Source organism: Nerophis ophidion, linkage group LG04 (genome assembly GCF_033978795.1).
Source record: "Nerophis ophidion isolate RoL-2023_Sa linkage group LG04, RoL_Noph_v1.0, whole genome shotgun sequence".
In the NCBI taxonomy this organism is placed as follows: Eukaryota; Metazoa; Chordata; class Actinopteri; order Syngnathiformes; family Syngnathidae; genus Nerophis; species Nerophis ophidion.
In genome coordinates this window covers 63,838,496-63,859,743 of record NC_084614.1, presented here as the reverse complement: position 1 = coordinate 63,859,743, position 21,248 = coordinate 63,838,496, and the positions used below count along the sequence as shown (strand labels likewise).

The window sequence follows — 21,248 nt, the reverse complement described above, 5'->3', positions numbered from 1 at the left end:
CAAAAGCTAAGTCACAACCAGCAACTGTGTTTGAAATTAAATGGGTTCTGTGTAAAAGGTTTACTAATTTTGTGCGAAGTTAACATTTACATCACTGTTCCTGATTAAAAAAAGACAGGTGTCGCCATCGGTGAGAAAGAAAAATGAGTTTGGATATGAAACCAAGCTGAAAAATGGCATTGTAGTAGTACCTCAGTTTTAGTTTTATTTTGTTTCAGAAAAATGAATCCCACAAAAAGCCCTTTTTTCCCATGAGAAATAATACAAAACCAATGACTCTGCTTCAGATAACCAAAACTATGAACACAAAACACATTTTAGATCAAATATGCAGTAAACAATAAAATACAAAATAAATGACGAATGAAAAGATAAAGAAATATTTAACATTTTATTGAAGACGGCGATTAACTGAATTGTGTTTCTCACCTTATTTATCAAAGTGCTGGCAACTTTCTTTTCCCTGTGGTGGTTATTATGCGGGCTAACTCAGTACCAATGTGTGTCATTCTTTGTTTGGGCACTTAATTCTGCACAAATAAAAAGTGGGAAAACAAACTACTTTGTCTGACCATACACAGATGTGATAAGACTACTCTCCCGTCCAAAAGCAAAACCTAGTAACTCACTTCTAGCTGATTTTGAGAAAACAAAGGAAAACCAATCTATCTTGATGCTGTCTTACAAAGATCTACAAAGTCATCAAACGTATAGATGTTTTCTTATGCTTTCATTTTCTTGCCGATTGAGCCATGGATTGAATCTGCTCTCATGAACGTGTGCCCTTTCTCCAGATATTTTATCACAATCTCGGGTGGGCCCCATTCTGCGTTTGGACATTGGGCAAGAGCCGTGTACAGCGTCCAGTTTTTATTTTGACCTCCACAGTTATCTGCCCAAAAGAGTATGCAAGGGGAAGAATCAAGACCAATACATTTAATGAAGGCGCTTGCAACGTCCTGGGCCAATCTTCCAAATATCCCCTCGTGCCATAATATCACATAATCAGGTTGACCGTCGGCCCCCATTCGTGCAAATGTCTCATTAAAGACAATAAGGCGACTTTCAAAGAAGCGTCGATTGGTCCCTTGAGATACTAGGTTATCCTGTTGTATCTACGCGGTTATGTGGTAGTTGCTAGGTCCTGCCATGCGCGTAACAGCTTACTTACAGAACAAATTACAATATCGCATACACTAATGTAAAGCATATCACCTAGGAACTCCAAAATTATTATCAGCTCAGTTTTGACCAAAATTGAGTTACCAGGTTTTGCCTTTGGACGGGATATAATGTTAGCAACAATTTTTGTTGAAAACCAAATCCTACAAACATAAAGGTATTACTGATAAATATAGAGATGAATAATTGATTCATATCATTTAGTCAGCAACTGTTTAAAAACAAAAATACTGTTTAATTAAAATCAAAGGGTTGCTTCCAATGGAAGAAAACCTGATGATATGACAATATACAGCAACGTTCTTTCAGGATAACAAGAATAAATGTGAGGGATCTATTTTTGCATTATACAGACAATAAAATGTAAAGCTGCGACTTGATGAATTCTAATTTGGCCAAAACTAATGTTCAACTGTCAAAAATCCATGAAATGTAGGTCTTATTTTCTTTCAACTGCAAACAAAGAGTCCATATTTTGAGGCTCCACCTCGCAAAACATTGAATGTGGTCAGAACAAAATGGGAGACAGGTAACGCTACCATGTGTGCAGTGGCACGCTGGTTGTCTTTCGTCTCGCATCTTATTTGATTTAGCACTTTAACCTCCTCTTAAAGTAGGGGGGCGGAGCTAAACAGTAAAAACCGGCATTGCTATTACCAGACCCGCTGTCGTCTCTAGCCTTGCGGGGCTTCGTGTCAGTGACTCTTCTTAGACGAGCCAAACCCGGAGAAGCCCATGACGGCCGCCATTTCGTCGTCTTCCTCAAAGTCCCCGTCGTCTTCGGCCCGCCGCTTCCTCTCTTTCTGTTTCTCCTTCTTGTACGCTTTAGCCTTGTCTTCCTGAGGAGAACATCTGATCAGTTACCAAGTCAAAAGTATATTGTACTATAACCAAACTTACACTAGTTTCTGTTTTCGATCTGGCATTTTTAGGCCTTTAGAACGACTGTTAAGAGTCATTAGGTGAGACGCCACCATGTAGCCCTTTTCACACGACTCAAAGTATCCACATCAAATCTCTAACCATATAACCAATATTTCTTCGCCTTGCTTATTATACGGCACCCAGTGTCCCGCCTCTGTTACAGCTCTGATTGGAAATAATTAGCCCCAAAATTGCTATCTTAAATATTTCTTCTCAGTGATGTTTATGGAGAACAGCAGCACAGACTAAGGTGCAGACAAGGCAGCATTTCCAAGCAGTGTCAACCAGACTTGTGTTTAAGGAAATGCATGAAAACAGACAGTTTCTGCAATATTTCAAACTTTTCACTGGGTACTGTGTAAAAAGCAAAGACGGCACTCACTCTCCTTTCCGTGTTGTGTTGAAAGCACTTGTTCCTGTCATAATAATAATAATAATAACAATAATAATAATAACTTAGATTTATATCGCGCTTTTCTAAACACTCAAAGCGCTCACAGAGAAGTGGCACTCATCATTCATTCACACCTGGTGGTGGTAAACTACATCAGTAGCCACAGCTGCCCTGGGGTAGACTGACGGAAGCGTGGCTGCCAGTTTGCGCCTACGGCCCCTCCGACCACCACCTGTCATTCATTCATCATTCATTTACCAGTGTGAGCGGCACCGGGGGGAAAGGGTAAAGTGTCCTGCCCAAGGACACAACGGCAGCGATTTTTGGATGTAAATAGGTGGGAAGCGAACCTGCAACCCTCAGGTTTCTGGTCAGCCTCTTTACCCACTACACCATGCCGCCCCTAACAAGGTACCCTCTAGTAGACAATAAATTCAACATTAAATCTGCACATGTTCTGAATATTCCTCTCCTGACCTCTTCTCGCAGCTCCTTCAAGCGCTCCTCAAAGTCATACTCCTTCTGCTTCTCCTCCATCTTCTTCTTGTTCACCTCGAAACGTTTCTTGACCTGATCCAGGGATGAGCGCTCTACCCTCATCGACATGCCGAGGTTCCTCTGATCTGCATGTACACACGGCCACTCAAGCAGTTAAAACACACACTCCCATCTTCCCCCCGTATCCCAACGTGCATGCATCAAACTCACGTTTCTTGCCGTTGATGTGGTCCAGGAAGTTGATTGAATCTTTCACCACGCAGTCACACACGTTGCAGTAGTATCTGAAAAAGGTGTCATGTGAAGTCTGTACCACTGTTGCTATATTAAGATGTAAAAGGTAGGATTTAAACTGTTTCTACCCGCCCATTTCAGCCTGTGGGGTCGTCTTGGTGATAACAATGGTCTTCCCAAGTTTGGACTCCAGATCCACTTTGTAGTCACGATGACGCAGCATCTCACGTTTAACTGGTGGCACAACTTTCCCTAATAGGCAGAGTTTGTAAAACAATCATACAAATACATAACAGTGTTTGGACATGTCAGAATATCTCGGCTCACCATCTTTCGCATCTTTCTCTCGCTCCTCAGCAATACGTTTCTGAGCAAGATTCTCATATTCATCTTTGTCCCACTTCCGACGGAAGTCGCCCTTACTTGACTGGAAGTGAACAATAAACTTTATTAGGAATATAGCAGTATTGTAAATATAGTTGTATTTCGGTTTCAAAATGCTAGCAATAATGCCCTGGTGTGTGACGATACCAAATAAGAACTGAGAGTACTCCCATCAATGTAGTTTATTTATGCTGCCAATAAATGCGCTGGTCTGAAAAGTAAACAATATCCCCCATAATCCTTTGCGCAGTGTGGGCGAGCAAAGAGGATAACCTCCTGCAAAGTATAGAAACATTTTGGTTTTATGATGAACAGAAAAACAGTAAGGGAGAATACATTATGTTTGAGTCTGTTGTCAGTCCAATGAATGAGTAGACAAGCAGTTTGTTTTTTTTACTATAATTCCTTAATGAGCCACGTCTACAACAAGGAAAATGAGTACGTATTTTTCGGACTATAAGTCACGTTTTTTTTTTTGTAGTTTGGCCGGGGGTGAGACTTGGCCAAACTATAAAAAAAATAAAATAAAATAAATTTAAAAAAAGTTTTGTTTTTTTTTTGTTTGTTTTTTATAGTTTGGCCAAGTCTCACCCCCGGCCAAACTACAAAAAAAAAACTTGACTTATAGTCCGAAAAATACGGTAGTTGGCCACCTGATGAACATTTACCCAGAAAACATCTTAGATGTAAAATATAGATTTGACAGGTGTTTAAACTTATTAAAAGTTAAACTGTCAGTTAACCTCCTGGGAATCAGCATTCTACTAACAATTACAAAAATGTCAATTGCAGATGACGATGCGTTTTAGGATGTTAAGTTAAACTAAACTGGACATGGTTTTACACTGGATGTTTACATTGTCAGCACTTAAAAAGCTTTGTTTGTATTTTGTTGTAATATATATGGATACATAATTTGAGCACTATGTTTTTGTACAATTACACCTAGGGTGTTTATGGTGCATTGGCTTGGTTGTTTGCCACAGAGACCACTCTTCTCACGGAAGTCCATGTGGAGAGACCGAAAGTTCCAGTGGAGATGCGTTGGAGGGAACAGGGCTGCGGAGTTATCGTTGAGCATCAGGGCTGTGTTTGGATAAAGGGGAATTTTGACCTCTCTTCAGCAGGATTAGAGGCTTCTCATGGTCCTGGCTGGATGAGCATGTGTTGGACACTTGGTCTCCGTGGACGGACTCTCGCTCATCCGCGACAACCCGACGTTGGCCGATGGGCAGCTTAGGACGGAGTTGGATTCCTTGGTCGCTTTGTTAGGTCTGTTCCTGTCTTTAGCCGCCCAGCGGACAACAATGTAAAGCATTTCGGGGGCCGCCGCAGGGTAAGCGGGTGTTAACATGGGGTTTTTGTTTGGTCGTTTTTTTATGCATAGTGCAGTCTAATGTGCACAATACGTATAATTTCTAAATTTTTTGTTTTTTTAATTTATAGTTTTTCGATGTATTTGACTTTTGTGGCTGTATGAGGGTATTTTATCTTGTTCTATGAAGACCACGTGGTTTGTAGGTGCGCCTGAAAGAGTGGTAGCAGATCACAGTAGCTCCTGAGATTGTCATCATTTTACAATCAAGCTACTGTGTGTCAAACAATTTCTCTTGTGGATCAATAAAGTTTGTCTAAGTCTATCTTTAACATCTCCACTTAATTTTACCCACTATGGTATTCTACCAAGCCTTTATTTTTTACAATACCACAATAATATGGTACAATTGCCTTAATACCGTGACGATATTGCAGATGATACTACGGTCGTCGGACTGATCACCGGGGAGCTGAGGCAGCGGAACTGGTGGCCTGGTGTCAGGATAATAATCTCTCCTTGAACACAGACAAGACCAAGAAGATGATTATTGACCCACGGAGAAGGAGTGCACAGTACACACCTTTGTACATAGGGGGGGACAAAGGTGGACAGGGTGAAAACCTTTAAATTCTTCGGGACCCACATCAGCGAGGACCTCACCTGGGATCACAACACCCAACAAACAATAAAGAAAGGCCAGCAGCAACTGTACTTCCTAAGAAGACTGAAAAAATTTGGTATGCCACCCAAAATTCTCAGCAACTTCTATAGAAGTACGGTTGAGAGTGTCCTTACCAGCTCAATTAAGGTCTGGTATGGAAACTGCACTGCTAAGGACAGGAAGGCACTCCAGCGAGTGATTAAAACTGCTCAGTACATATCAGGAGCAGCATTCCCGTCACTACGGGACATGTACTCTACCAGGGCCACCAGGTGAGCACACAACATCATAAAGGACAGTACACACCCCCAGCACAGTCTCTTTAGGCTCCTACCGTCAGGCAGACGATACAGGAGCCTGAAATCCAGGACTACGAGACTGACAAACAGTTTCTACCCAAAGGCCATCAGGCCTGTGAATGCTAACTTGTGAATGCTAGCTCCCACCCCCCGTCTTTACTTTGTCTTTAAGAACAAAAGACAGTTACCTTGACCACCCCCGAACTGTGAACCATCACTGTAGACACCTTTCACCTTTGATCACTAAAAAGACTAACTGCTGCTATGACCCAAGGTCACCTCCATATTTATACTGTTGACTGTCAATCAGAATGTGCAATAATTTTATATTAATTACTGTGCCTAGTATATACTTTTTTATTTCTAGCTAAGTACCGTGTGACTTGTTGAAGGGTGGACTAGCAAAGTAAGATTCTCATTGTACAGCAAACTGCTTAACTGTGTATATGACAATAAACAATTTTGAATCTTGATATCGTATCGTACATTTTTTATATTGTTACATCCGTATTCTGAAACACGAAATGCTGACTGATTAATTAATTGATTGAAACTTTTATTAGTAGTTACACATACAGTACTTTTTCCATGCAATTGACCACTAAATGATAATAAGTTTTTGAACTTGTTTAAGTCGGGGTGCACGTTAATCACTTATTGGTATTGAATATTCATGACCATTGGACACATTATTTTAGATTATTTCACGTGCAACTATCAATCAAATTTTATGTATTTAGCCCTTATTCACAAGTGTCTCAACGAGCTACACAAGTAACAACATCATCGGCTCAGATCCCACATCGGGGCAAGAAAAAAACTCAACCCAATGCGATACATTTTACGGCAATCCATCACCAACACATGTCCCATTTTCATTGATTGATTGATTGATTGGTTGATACTTTTATTAGTAGTTTGCACAGTTCAGTACATATTCCGTACAATTGACCACTAAATGGAAACACCCGAATAAGTTTTTCAACTTGTTTTAAGTTGGGGTCCACGTTAATCAATTCATGGTAAAAAAACAAAAAACATTCCATGTGTTTTTTTTGTTTTTTTTTTTTAAAAACAAAAAGTAATTTTAGTAACGATCTGGCTTATATGTGAGGGTACGGTGACTTATTACAGGTCTAACTAGTAAAAACGTATTCGTCCGCTATTTAGCAGTAATCAACCTTAAGAGTATTTGTTTGTCTGCATGGCTAACGCTCTTTTATTGCCAACAGATCGTATTTGACAAAAAAAAATAGCAATAATAAAAAAGAGCCATAAAAAAATAATAACTTCATATGCTAAGGTACAAGCTTCGCCAGAAGCAAGACAAGAGTGTTTTGAAGATACAGTTTAGGTCCGAAAACGATGAAAAACACTCACCCCGCTGCCAGACGCCATGTTGGTGTGACAGCTTCCGTTTTGGAGGTTTCTGGTTGTTAAGCCTTAATGTGACAGCGCCACCTGGTGTATGGGAGAAGACATGCATGTATACGGCTGCGGCGACAAAATGGAAGGTTAACATTTAACAATAGTATACCGATGATTTGGTCAAACCAATATAATTTATCTGTGTTAATGTTAACTGGGTATTTTACAAGGAAAATAGTTCCAACACATAGTGAAGCCATTTAGCTAATCGATCAAACTTCAGTATTAGTTGGTAATTATACCCCAAATAGGCCGCGCCCCCTACAGGTGCGTCTCATTAAAGGACCTGTTAAATTTGAAAATGGCGTCTGTTCGCTTGAGTCGTGAGCGCCAATTACAAATCTGTCATCATGTCAGGCAGCGGAGTGGAAACTGCAGCCCGGAGCCCATTGCTTTCTTCCAGGTATATCGACGTCGGCGTGAATGCTTGTTTAGTGCCATACGAGAGGCGAACTGTACCCACACGATCGTAACAAAGTAAAAATTTTGGGACCTCGAATATAACTTTCGGTCATTTTTTTATTTATTCATTTATAGTTTCACATAGTGTATCACTTGAATTGCTCTTATGATAGTGCACCAGCTGGAAAGGCATTTCATAGCGAAAATGTCATGACAACGATAGCTTCCGACATTCTCTTTTTATGATTAAATTAAAAAGGAAATTCAGCGGCTTTAAGTATATGGTACATATCGTATTTCCTTGAATTGTCGCCGGGGTGCTAATTAATTTAAAACCTCTTCTCACTCCTGCGCTTACCAAAGACATGGTAAAAGTAAACTTGCGCTAATTATTTTAAAACCTCTTCTCACTGCGGCACTTACCAAAGGCATGCAGTAAAAATTTGTGTGATGTAAGCTTGTACCTTAAATTCCACTGAATAGCTCTTAATCTTCTTCCCTTTATGCGATTTCAAATTACCGGTATTGAAATCAGCCTCCTCTATTTTGAAAATGACAGGGAAGTGTCACTCGTGACATCAGGAGTTTGACAAGGTGGTAATACTAAGCATGCGCTAATTATTTTGCGAAGCGAGTTTGACCCGGCAGTAATTCAAGGCAGGCGCATACTATTTGCCCTGCGGCAATTCAAGGAAATACAAGGAAATACGGTATATGGTACATATGTTGCAAGGATTTGTGGGGAATGTAGTTGATTTCATAAGACCAGTGATGAAATTTTGCCTATGGGTCGTCTCTTCATAATGGTGCATGTTAGGTCGGATTGGTTTGATAACTAAAGTGTAGTTTGCAAAATAGTCATTACTTCATTTGACCTTTCTCTGAAAACTGCAGCTTGTTACTAACACTTTTGTATTTTAAGGGTTTCCATTTTCTAATTGTATGTTCTCAAATGTTTTTTATATGGACTGCTGGATTTTCATTGGAATTGTGTTCTTAGTTTCTGTTTCAGCCCACGGCCCTGCAGCAAGGGCTGGTCGACGGCCATGTGGAATGGTCTCCCTGAACCACTTCTGGCTGCTACTGGATGCTCGACCCCAGAGCCTTGGCTCCTCCCAGGCTGCAGTTATGTCTATGACAGCCTGGTCAGGTTAGCCATGACTATTCTAATTACAATTAGAGGATGTTTTTAGCTGATGCACTGTTTGCAAACAGTTGTCTGCCCTGATTACAGTAACGCTTCTCCGACCCTGATGTCTCCAGGAAGGATAGGTCCGCGAGGAGGAGAGCGAGCTGCAATCAACAAACCACACAGGTCAAAATAATTTATAATCTTTACGACTGCAGCTTTAACTTTTCAAACGGTATGTTTATTTTTCAATATATGTATTTTTTTTTTTTTTTTTTTTGCCAGGCAGTCAATCTTGGAGCGTTGCATCCTTAAAGTGTCCACCCGCAGCATCGCAGTAGGAACAGATGATGTGGAGAAGAGGTGTCATTTTAGTTCTCTCCGCCCCACCATGTAATTATATTTTGTATCCAAAGCTTCATGTTTGCTTTCAGCAGATCTCTGAGTCGCTGCTACCCTCGCATCCCAGACTCGAGCAACACCGAAACCAACGCTGCACTTCTTAAGCGCAGAAAGAAACAGATCTTGTATGGCAAGAATACCATCGGCTACCAGAACTACCTGCAGCAAGTACCAAAGTAAGACATAAAAGATAATCGTGCTTACGGGACTGAATACATGAAAACAAAGTGCTACAAATGAGAGCTTTCTTTCCTGTCAGACACCAACTAAAGGAGCAGGTTTTACCCTTAATCTGATTGTTGTGGCCAGCCATGGCAAAATCGTAGCCGCCACACCTGAAAATAAGTTATTACGTGAAAACTAAATTAATAGGATCTATTTTGACCTCCGAAAGAAGTCAGTCGACTCAATTTAAGTTTTGTTGCCCATTATAACGGCCCAATTTCAACAGGTGTTGCCTCCCGTGCAAACACTTTCATCTTTGTGCTTCCTCAGACATACAACAGTACTTCTTCATTCTCCAGCATTCCGCTTTCTGGCACAGACAGTGTTTGCAAACATGGGGAAAAATTAAAAAATGCATCAAAACCACACCCATATAAAACATTAGCACTAGCAGGTCATTGCAGTTTAAATGAATATGTATTATGCCTGTTAGTGCACAATTGACTATTGATGAACCAAAATTTGACCGCAGAAAAAAAACTGATCACCAAAACAAGACTCATGCGATTTGAGCATAGTCAGTATGTCTGTGATGTGGATGTAACTTTAATATATCCCAGATATACCTGCCGAGAGCCATGTACAAATATATTAAAAGGACAGTGATGATAAAGTTTAACTAAAGCACCAGCGCGAAGCAAGTGTGACATCAGCAAGGGACCGAATTAAGTTACTAATCATAAACACATTGTATAACTCCAGAAAAAGATGCCAGTTTTGTTGCTAGTCGTCAGTCACCAATAGTCTTTAGACTTGAGAAATTCTCAAAGTACGTTGTACAATAAGCAGTAACAATTTAAAAATAGCAGAACAGCAATTCATCATATGAAAATGCATGTTGATACTAACACTTTGCTTTTAAATGAATGTTCATTTTTTAACCTATGAAAGAAAATTGTGGTACACTGTCTGCAAAATATACGATGACGCCATAGTGACCATGCTCCCACTGCCACAGGTATCTTGGCTATCTAGGGGAAACCCTGATGTTATAGTGCTACTTTTAATTTAATCAATGATTTACTCGAGCAGCAAATCTACCAAATATTTCACAAATATAAAAAACATTATTGTATTTCCCCCATTTCAAGTCAATGCAGTTTTACCATTTTAGGGATGGGCTATTTGCTCTAAATTTATTTTTTTGGTATATAAATGGAACTATTTTAAAACTAGTTACAAAGGCTCCTAATTTAGCTGCTGACATAAGCTGTGACATATTGCGTCATTTCAAGTTGTATCTGTTTCTCAAAACGATTGTAAATCTAATTTACTGGTAATGGCGATTGTGTTATAACATGGTTCGGTCTACATTCTGTTAAAATTTAAATGGCACGTTCTTCTATTTGTATACCTTAAGTTTTTGGGTGAGAATACAATTCAATTAACCTGACTCTCGCCAGATCCTTGTAGTTCACTGAGCTCCACACAAGGGTCTGTGCTCGACGGCAATGCAAACTCCTTCAAGATGGCAAATTGAACCAATCAGGATTGCCAGGCGATATTTCATAGATGTGACATAGCGCCTAAGTGACTGTTTGAGTCAAACAATGGTGGCTCGCTGTGTCGTGTGCTGACATCGATTCTGCTATTGCAATTGTTTTGTCGACTATCAATGTTATTTAAAAGATGAACAGAACTGTTTCGAAGGCATTTATTAACTTTTCGGTCTGTTTTGAATTTCCCATCGTCGCTTTCATCAGCATCATAGGTTGATTTCGATGTGAGTGGTTGAAGTAGCATGTCATTCAGGATAACGGACAAGTGGTTTATCCTATTGCATACATTTTTATTTTTTACAAGGCCCCGCCTTCTGAAATTTCCTATTGAGAAATCCCAGATCGTGCTTCACTGTGGCAGAGGGGTTAGTGCGTCTGCCTCACAATACGAAGGTCTTGAGTAGTCCTGGGTTCAATCCCAGGCTCGGGATCTTTCTTTGTGAAGTTTGCATGTCCTCCCCATGAATGCGTCAGTTCCCTCCGGGTACTCTGGCTTCCTCCCACTTCCAAAGACATGCACCTGGGGATAGCTTGATTCACAACACTAAATTGGCCCTAGTGTGTGTGTGTGTGTGTGTGTGTGTGTGTGTGTGTGAATGTTTTCTGTCTATCTGTTGGCCCTGCGATGAGGTGGTGACTTGTCCAGGGTGTACACCGCCTTCTGCCCGATTGTTGCTGATAGGCACCAGCGACCCCAAAGGGAATAAGCGGCAGAAAATAGATAAATGGAATCCCAGATCCTTGTGTGGCGCTCGGCGAACTACAAGGATCTGGAAAGAGTCAGGTTACCATTCAATACCAAGTAGTCACAAGCGCAGTGTTGGTCATACCAAATTTTATACTTAAAATTATCTGGGTCATTTATTTATTTTATCACAACTGTAATCTGACAAACTCACGATGGCCTTTTTTACATACAAAATTTATAAATAAGTCTGCAAAAAAAAGTACACAAAAGCTAAGACTATTGGCTCTCAATTCCTAAGTTTGTAAACTATGACAAATGATTTTATTGAAACATCCATCGAAATGCTGTCGTAGCAACCATATACTGATAATATGCTTTGTATCGATACTGTTTGTATTGATACGCCCGCCTGTAAACGTTCATAAACTCTAGCTTAGCAGTTAGCTGTGCTTTTTTTGTATTTTCCGTGTAGTGTAGCATTTTTAGCTATTGTCCTTCAGTGATAATACTATTTATAAGAAACTATTTATTGCCAGAGAGGCTATTTTTAGTAATTGGAAGCAGCTTCGTTGCGTCCTGTGACGTTGCCGAGGATGCTACATTGCAGTGAGTATGCGTTCGTTCACTTGTCATATTTGCACAACACAGCTAGAATGTGTCAACATGCATTATTACAATGTGACGATAGAATTAAAAGCTCCCTTGTCGGCCAAATTTTAGTGTTCCATAGCTTGCTACCCTAATACTACAATAACCCACCCTCATCCAGACACCTGAGAGACCCCACGGTCCACCCTTCCACCCCCAACAAGGACAGTAAGTACAGCAGGCGCTCCTGGGACATGCAAGTGCGTCTATGGAGACGAGCGCTGCACCAGTGGGACCCGTGCAGCGACCCACTGCAGGAGACCACCGATGGGCATGACCCGGTGGAGCAACTGTAGGTGGCAATCAATACTTGAGAAAAAAAAATTACATTTCCAGTGGTATGTGTTGTGGTTGTCTTTGTGTATTCGTCGCATATTTTTTTTTTAAGCTTTGGCTGCTAAATCGTTGCAGGCAGAACCAGTTTGCAACGATAACCTCTGATTTGTGGGATGATGGAGAAAAACGGAGAGAGAATGAGACCATAGCGGCTTCCTCTGTGTCTCCCCTGTCGGCTGAGATGTCTCCAGAGCTGCGCAGCACCTGGAGTGTTATGCTATCATCGGTAACGTGAGCTGGAAGTCATGTATGTTAACGATCAAAAGTGACAATTTTATTTTTTTCAACCAGGAACCCATAAGGAACCGCCGACCTCCTCGCTCTCCCCCTGGCCTCAACTGCTCTTTCAGGATTCAACTGGCCAATGACAATGTGAATGACTGGCTCCACCTCCAGCTGGACGCTGACCATGCAGAAGGTAGGACCATTGGCTGTTTTACACAGATTATGACGAATTGACCAATCTGATCATCTGTTAGAATTGGTTTTCATGTCCTTGTTTCCATGTAGATTTATCTGTTGATGACCAGCAGGTTCCAATTGTTTCGGACCAGTTCTTATGGAATCCCTATTGATGATTCATTGCTGTGGTGTCATGATGCATGGGTTGTTTGGAATTGAATCTTGTGTATGTGTTTCCAGTATTTTGTCTTTTTAAGAACATTGAGGATTTAAAAATAAAAGGGGGGTGGATGTGATATTTGTCCTGGGCGGGCAGGGAGGAGAGATGAGATTTCCCAGCTGCTCTTGCAGGCATCCTAGTGTTTAACAGACGGAGGTTGCCTTGATGCACTGACCCTGAGCATGTTTCTATCATTTGCACTCTTAATTCACTGCACTTTTTTCCAGAACTGAGTAAAATTAATAAAGATGTAAATGTTGAATTACTTTTTTTTTTTTTTTCTCCACTATGCAGGCTATTGTAGGGGCACTGAGGAACATCTGGGATGTATATAAAACCTGATACATTCCCACCTATTTGCGGATGTCCGTTTTAAAACATATCTTTATGGAGACTTAATGGTACAAACTGCAGGGGAAAAGTGTGCTACAGTATTACTTCGTTAGAGGGCGGTGTTGCTAAAGAGTCTCTGAAGACTCTGACAAGATGTTTAACCGAAGTACAGAACTCTGTGTACAGCTAAATGAAACAAGTTTCATAATTGACTGGCATATTGTAGGCTTTAAGATTCAAAAACAAGCCTTAGTAATCCTATTGTGTCAATTCGTCATAAACAAATAACCCCCATGGTAGATTATCTACAGTGGTAACAATGTTAACAGAGGTTTTTTGTTACTGTAGGTTGATACCTAATTAGTTGCATGCAAGCCACATTTCCTAGATGAACCTCTATGCAAGGTTGTAAAAAAATAAGACATTTTGATTTTAGCTTCCCCCATTTCTACGCTTATGCTTTTTTAACATTAAAATCAAACTGTAATTGAATGCATGTTTTATACCAAAATTAGTTCATGGGAAATGCATGTGCAAAACTTTTTTTTTTTTTGGTTAATTTCTGACAGGGTTTGAACTCCCACCCAGCGCTAACAATGCACGCCACTGGGGATGGTGAGAATGTCAGTGTGCCATATTCGTATCTGACGACACAGGAAGGGGCTTTGACAATATTTGCGGTTAAAATGTTATATGAAGTGCCCTCATTTTATAAATCTTTACTTGTGCTTTTTCATGCAAGTGCAAAACTTCTTGTAGCTCACCAATGCAATATTTCACATGAGAACTTAATTTTAAAACGCTGTACAAAATATGACAGCTATAAGTTTTAGGACTTTGTTGTATTTTTTCGTAATGTTTTTTTTAAACTGCACTAACTAGGATTGCACACAATTTCGTTGTACTCTACAATGACTAGGGATGCATATCGTTAGAATTTTGTTAAATATCAATATTTCTAATCAATACTGATATTCATCAGTATTGTATGTAATTGGTATGAATAAATGTGGAAAAATGAGTATTTTACCATTTATATTGGCACATGAGGGTATACACCTTGTGACATCACAGCAGTGATCTGTTAAATGTTGGCAGTGATAAGTCTTAAACTGCAGTGCAATGCAGTTATGCGTTTTTTGTAAAGACCAGCCACACAATTCCATCACTATTTCAATTAGTTACTCAGAAGGAAATATTTATGTATGGCATTCACGGGGCAAGCGCAGTTCTTCTACATGATTTCATGAAATATATGAGTATTTAGCATTTTAGTCGTGTTTTGATGGCACACAAACGCGGTGCAATTGAGCGATGACAGATGGTGACTTGAGAGAGGCCTGTCAGCAGATGCCATTTTGCAACCAGAGCAACTTTATGGATTAATATTTACCTAAATTTTTCTTTTTTTGAGTGCTTTAAGATTGGCCTGTGGATTACAGGATTGCTAGGACAAGCGCGTTAATTTCAAACCAGAGCCGCTTCTACTTTTAGGTAACGGGGTAGAGCCTCCTCAAATAAAAATGTTTGAAGTTAAATACATTTTAAGGTACACAAGTCTTGACAATTATCTGTAATGATGGAGAAATCCACTGAAAAGTGGACATGCTACAACACTCATATGAAGTAATCTTACCTCTTTTCTGGCCATCACCTATGTCAGAGGCTCCGCGAGTCTCCCCGCACAATTCACATCCAAATGACAATTCTTAATCATTACAAGTCTAAATCAATTCATAATTTTTGAATCTACTTTTCTTTGGAAATTTTTAAAAATATATTTTTAGCTTTTATTGCCAATCTTATGCTTACAACTTGTCCAATTCCAACAGGTTTTACTTCCCGTGCACATAAATTTCCTCATTCTCTGCCAATAAAACTTTACTACCAGAAGGTCGTTACATGGATATACATAAAGCCTATTTGCAAACTATTGTCTACTGATTTACCAAAAATTTGGCTTCGGAAAAATATTGATCCCTGAAAACTGTTGCCGAAACTGGATGTGATGAACAAGACACACGTGAATTTATAAGTGTGGTCAGCATGTGACGATGTGTGATGTGGACATACCTTTAATATATCTCAGATATACCTGTGAACAGCGATCTACAAAATGTACAAATATTTAGACAGTGATGACTTTAAAGGATATAAATTTTAATTGGAGGAGCAGTGCAAAGCAAGTGTCATGCTTGCTGCTGTTCGCCTCTTTTGCGATGACATCGAGGCCCAGAAGTAAAGTTTTGAAACCCGAGTAAAGTCTTTAACACCAGAAAAAGATGCTAGTTTTGTTTTTTAGTCGTTTTTAATTGAAAAAAAAAATACAAATCTTTAAATACTTAAAAGTCTCAAAAAAGTACACTGTACAAACCGCAACGATTCAAGAACAAAATGATTAAATGAAAAAAAATGTGGATACTAATTCATAACACTGATTCCTATACATGTATTTATGCATTTCCTTTTTAAAGAAAATCTTATAGCTAATTATGCAATTTATACAATGTCATGGTGACCATGACCCTAACCACACGTCGACCGCCACAGGTAAATTGGCAATCGAGGTGAAACCCTGGTACTGGGTTGCAATCACGTGGCTTAGAGGCACTTCTGGGTTTCAGGCGACTACGGATTATTTACTTGCTACAGTGCAGATTTTGGTTTATTTTGAAAGGTTTATAAGCAAAGAAATAAGCGATCATGAAAAATATTTAAAACTGGGTGGAGTGGATTTATACACTTAAGAAAAAAACATTTCTGAAAGATTTAAACTATTCACCATCAACAAAACAGTACTTTGACGCAAAAATTGAAGAACAAAAGATTGGTCTTCACATCTGGAGGGGTCAACAAATTAAGCATTAATGCATAAAAGACAGTTATAATTATTTAAGTGCTATGTAACATTTGACATAACGGGTGCCATGCTGCTGTGAGCAGGACGCGAAAGAGAAGGATAAGTTAAAGTACCAATGATTGTCTCTCACACACACACTAGGTGTGGTGAAAGTTGTCCTCTGCACTTGACCCATCCCCTTGATCACCCCTTAGGTAGTGAGGGGAGCAGTGGGCTGCAGCGGTGCCGTGCCCGGGAATCATTTGTGGTGATTTAGTTTGGTTGCAGTTGATTTCCAAATATTAGTCTGTCATCTACAATTCATGTCTGCAGTTGTTTTTATGTTGTGAAGTTCATATTTTGTCTCACTATTTAGTCATAAATGTCTCTGTTGTTCAGCTATATCAAGATTCAGTATATGCTGTTGAGCCTACGAAATTTATTAATAATGCTATTCAGGATAATTTCTTGATGCCAGCGAATTGCATCAAAGACGCTAAAATGTGGTCATCTGGGTCGAATAAAGCACTTGTCTTTCCTGCACAACAACTAAGCTTTTAGTTTCTGTGGATTGGACCAACAATTACAATATTTATTACTAGGACTTAAATGGGAACTGCATTTTTTATTTTTTTCATTTTTTTGCCTATTGCTCACAAGCATTATGAGAGACATGCTGATGTTATTTTATTTTGCATTCTAAATATTAAATGTGTTTTTAAAGTCTGCTTACAATAGAGCCTATGGGAGTTGCACCATTTTGCTTAAAGCCTTTAAAAACATTGAAGTTATATGCACATTATGTAATGTATTGTACTAAGAGGCACATTAATAATATCTAATATTTACATATTTTGTTTAAAAGGCTGGAGTGTCATCTCCGAGTTGGGGAGGAGATGAAGTACCTCTGGAATCTTGTTCACGAGTGAGGGAAGAATGGATTGTGAGATCGACAGGCGGATTGGTGCGGCTTCTTTAGTGTATCAATCCGTTGTGGTGAAGATGGAGCTGAGCCGTAAGGCAAAGCTCTCAATTTACCGGTCGATCTACGTTCCCATCCTCACCTATGGTCATTAGCTTTGGATTATGACCGAAAGGACAAGATCATGAGATTTGTTTCCTCCACCGGGTGGCAGGGCTCTCCCTTAGAGATAGGGTGAGAAGCTCTGTCATCCGAGAGGAGCTCAAAGTAAAGCCACTGCTCCTCCACATCGAGAGGAGCCAGATGAGGTGGTTCGGATAACTGGCCAGGATGCCACCCGAACGCCTCCCAAGGGAGTTGTTTAGGGCATGCCCAACCGGTAGGAGGCCACGGGGAAAACCCAGGACACGTTAGGAAGACTGTCTCCCGGCTGGCCTGGGAACGCCTCGGAATCCCTCGGGAGGAGCTGGACAAAGTAGCTGGGGAGAGGGAAGTCTGGGCTTCTCTACTTAGGCTGCTGCCCCCGCAGCCCGACCTCGGATAAGCAGAAGGAAATGGATGGATGGATATTTGGATAATTTTAAGGCAACGGGGTGTATTCATTTTAAAAAACGCATCAAGATGTTTGCTTTTTTTTTTCTTCATCACTGATTACTACTCATTGCAAACTTTATGAGAGCCAACAAACATAATAAAACATCACCTACAGTGCAAGGTCCGCTGTCATTAGGATACAGACTACTAGGATGTTAATATGCTCCCCTTTAGATGAAGAATGACCATAATCCTCAGGAATAAACAGGTTGGGGGGAAGGTGTACCAAGCATCTTCTTGTATCGTTCTCACCATTTTCGTGTTCTAAATGGCTGTCAAAGTCTAAAATGGTAAATGGTTGTACTTGTATAGCGCTTTTCTACCCCTTTTTAAGGAGCTCAAAGCGCTTTGAGAGTATTTCCACATTCACCCATTCACACACACATTCACACACTGATGGCGGGACCTGCCATGCAAGGCACTAACCAGGACCCATCAGGAGCAAGGGAGAAGTGTCTTGCCCAAGGGCACAACGGACGTGACTAGGATGGTAGAAGGTGGGGATTGAACCTACTGGTTACTACCCTCAGATTGCTGGCACGGCCACTCTCCCAACTTCGCCACGACATTACTAACTTGTCGGACTACGTCCTCAGACTTCTGTCCAAGTGAGATGCATGATTTATGATCTACAATACTATCTGTGTTGGCCCTGCGATGAGGTGGCGACTTGTCCAGGGTGTACCCTGATTGTAGTTGAGATAGGCACCAGCGTTGCGCGCTACCTCAAAGGGAATAAGCGGTAGAAAATGGATGGAATAAACTTCCAGGGAGCAAGGAAGTGGGAAACACCTCTCCAGATGATCATCTCGAAATTGTACACAAACTTGAGAACACAACCCCGCTATAAATAGTTTGTACGTGTTTGCGCTTATAATATCACAAATACTTGGTTATACTTTGATGTCTTTCATAAAGATTGAGAACGATAGACAACTTAAAAAAAAAAGTGCAGTTACATTTTAATATGACGTTAATTTATTTGCACAACAAGGTCTTTGTAGTTATATTTCAGTATAGCAACCACAAAATAATACAAAGTAAAGCAATCTCTTGTCCTTTCATTACGCTTTGTTCTGCTCTCAAACTACTAATAGAGTAGAGAATAAATTTGATTGCATTACAGGAAGTTTCTCAAAACAAATGTTCAAACATTTTACAAAGTGATTGCTGTGGACACGGGAATAGTCAGATTGAATTCCACAAGATGATGACAGTGATATTTTTAAGAGCCACTTTAATTTTTTTCCCTGACTTTATTACCTTTATGAACCATTTATTTTGGGACTCTATGAAAACTCTTTCCTACCTCTATTGAACGACTGGAACGCCCAAGAACAGAACAGCTAGCATTTTATGCTCAAACTCTTTACTCACTCTCACTTGTTTTAAAGATATACTCAAGCTGGTAAACCAGCATGTGAATTAAGGCGCGAAAGAAAAACGGGTAGCAATACTAGGAGTGCACAAAAAGATTGATTCAAATCCAAATCACGATTCTTCTTCGTCACATCATTTTCAAAATTGGAATCTTAAAATCTTAAAACTCATTTGCATACGCTAGCCTTTAAATAGACCTCCCTTTTAGACCAGTTCATCTGCCGTCTCTTTTCTGCTCTGCCCCACTCTCCTGCGTGGAGAGGTTATTAGGTGACCACAAAGGTCACGCTAGCTGTTCAAAGTCAGGACCCGGGGAGGACCACTCATCTCTGCACCAGTTGGGGACATCTCTGCGCTGCTGACTTGTCTCCACTCAAGATGATCCTCTGCTGGCCCCACTACGGACTGGACTCTCACACGATTAACTAAATCCACGAGTCCCCACATCTGCTCTCCCCTCCAAGGTTTCTCATTGTATCCCATTGGGTTGAGTTTATCTTGCCCTGATGGGGGAACTGAGCTGAACTACGACTAAGATGAATGTTTGAATCAAACAGCTGATTTGTAAAAAGTACAATACTCACAGCATAAACACTTTGTAGGGTGCAACATTACCCTGATGTGGGATCTGAGCTGAGGATGTCGTTGTGGCTTGTGCAGCCCCTTGACACACTCGTGATACAGGGCTATATAAATAAACTTTGATTGATTGATTGACAGCCTTCACGGCGGAAGAGGGGTTAGTGCGTCGGCCTCACAATACGAAGGTCCTGCAGTCCTGGGTTCAATCGCAGGCTCGGGATCTTTCTGTGTGGAGTTTGCATGTTCTCCCCGTGAATGCGTGGGTAATTTCCTCCGGGTACTCCGGCTTCCTCCCACTTCCAAAGACATGCACCTGGGGATAGGTTGATTGGCAACACTAAATTGGCCCTAGTGTGTGAATGTGAGTGTGAATGTTGTCTGTCTGTCTGTGTTGGTCCTCTGATGAGGTGACGACTTGTCCAGGGTATACCCCGCCTTCCGCCCGATTGTAGCTGAGATAGGCGTCAGCGCCCCCGCGAGCCCAAAAGGGAATAAGCGGTAGAAAATGGATGGATGATTGATTGCCCAATTAATACACTTTGAGAATCTGTTTAAATTGGGAATCACGTTGAATCGAGAATTGATTCTAAAGGTGCCCAAAGATTCACATCCCTGATACTCGGCATACATCCCTAACGACAATAGAGTCAGATTTTTTTTTCTTTATTCTTCTCAAGCTGCCGCACCAACGAAAGGAGACGCCTTTTCAGTTCCTTTAGCAATCGCCTCCTAAACACACAAAACTGCCTTTAAAAAAACATCACTCTGTTTACTTTTTTAAAAATAGAATCATTTGGGAGTCTTCGGTTTTAGTTTGATTGATTGATTAATACTTTTATTAGTAGATTGCACAGTTCAGTTCATATTCCGTACAATTGACCACTAAATGTTAACACTTGAATAAGTTTTTCAACTTGTTTAAGTCGGGGTCCACGTTAATGAATTCATGGTACAAATATATACTATCAGCATAATACAGTCATCACAGAGGTTAATCATCATAGTATATACATTGAATTATTTACATTATTTACAATCTGGGGGTGGGATGAGGAGCTTTGGTTGATATCAGTACTTCAGTCATCAACAATTGCATCAACAGAGAAATGGACTTTGAAACAGTGTAGGTCTTACTTAGTAGGATATGTACAGCCAGCAGAGAACATAGTGAGTTCAGATAGCATAAGAGCAAGTAAATACATTAAAAGTACGTTTGATTATTTACATTAGGTTATTTATAATCCGGGGAGATGGGATGTGAATGGAGGAGGGTATTAGTAAAGGGTTGAAGTTGCCTGGAGGTGTTGTTTTAGAGCGGTTTTGAA

At 40.3% G+C, this 21,248-nt stretch overlaps 2 protein-coding genes across 3 annotated transcripts; one reads left to right on the top strand and one right to left on the bottom strand.

Annotated features, from left to right (window-relative positions):
* Positions 1-378: 378 nt before the first annotated feature.
* zmat2 (zinc finger, matrin-type 2) lies at positions 379-7,407 on the bottom strand. Its single transcript, XM_061898761.1, has 6 exons — positions 7,275-7,407; positions 3,560-3,659; positions 3,361-3,484; positions 3,209-3,282; positions 2,978-3,123; positions 379-2,021 (listed from the first exon to the last, which is right to left on the bottom strand). The coding sequence occupies exons 1-6, from the start codon at positions 7,290-7,292 to the stop codon at positions 1,878-1,880; spliced, it is 606 nt and encodes a 201-aa protein (XP_061754745.1). The 5' UTR covers positions 7,293-7,407; the 3' UTR covers positions 379-1,877.
* Positions 7,408-7,593: 186 nt separating this feature from the next.
* Positions 7,594-13,535, top strand: slbp2 (stem-loop binding protein 2). 2 transcript variants are annotated; one of them, XM_061898760.1, is made up of 9 exons: positions 7,594-7,725; positions 8,725-8,874; positions 8,959-9,039; positions 9,139-9,216; positions 9,291-9,431; positions 12,437-12,607; positions 12,727-12,877; positions 12,943-13,069; positions 13,162-13,535. In XM_061898760.1, the coding sequence occupies exons 1-9, from the start codon at positions 7,673-7,675 to the stop codon at positions 13,224-13,226; spliced, it is 1,017 nt and encodes a 338-aa protein (XP_061754744.1). In that variant the 5' UTR covers positions 7,594-7,672; the 3' UTR covers positions 13,227-13,535. The 2 variants fall into 2 exon arrangements, with proteins under 2 accessions (XP_061754744.1, XP_061754743.1); XM_061898759.1 differs by having other exon boundaries at positions 9,288-9,431.
* Positions 13,536-21,248: the final 7,713 nt, after the last annotated feature.

Excerpts from the sequence above, each read along its gene's own strand:
- slbp2 (XM_061898759.1), top strand. The coding sequence starts at position 7,673 with ATGTCAGGCAGCGGAGTGGAAACTGCAGCCCGGAGCCCATTGCTTTCT. Across the intron at positions 9,040-9,138 it reads GCAATCAACAAACCACACAG|GCAGTCAATCTTGGAGCGTT; the intron begins GTCAAAATAATT and ends TTTTTTTGCCAG. Across the intron at positions 12,608-12,726 it reads CATGACCCGGTGGAGCAACT|GCAGAACCAGTTTGCAACGA; the intron begins GTAGGTGGCAAT and ends AAATCGTTGCAG.
- zmat2 (XM_061898761.1), bottom strand. Across the intron at positions 3,485-3,559 it reads AGAGAAAGATGCGAAAGATG|GGAAAGTTGTGCCACCAGTT; the intron begins GTGAGCCGAGAT and ends TCTGCCTATTAG. Across the intron at positions 3,124-3,208 it reads CCACATCAACGGCAAGAAAC|ATCAGAGGAACCTCGGCATG; the intron begins GTGAGTTTGATG and ends GTGTACATGCAG.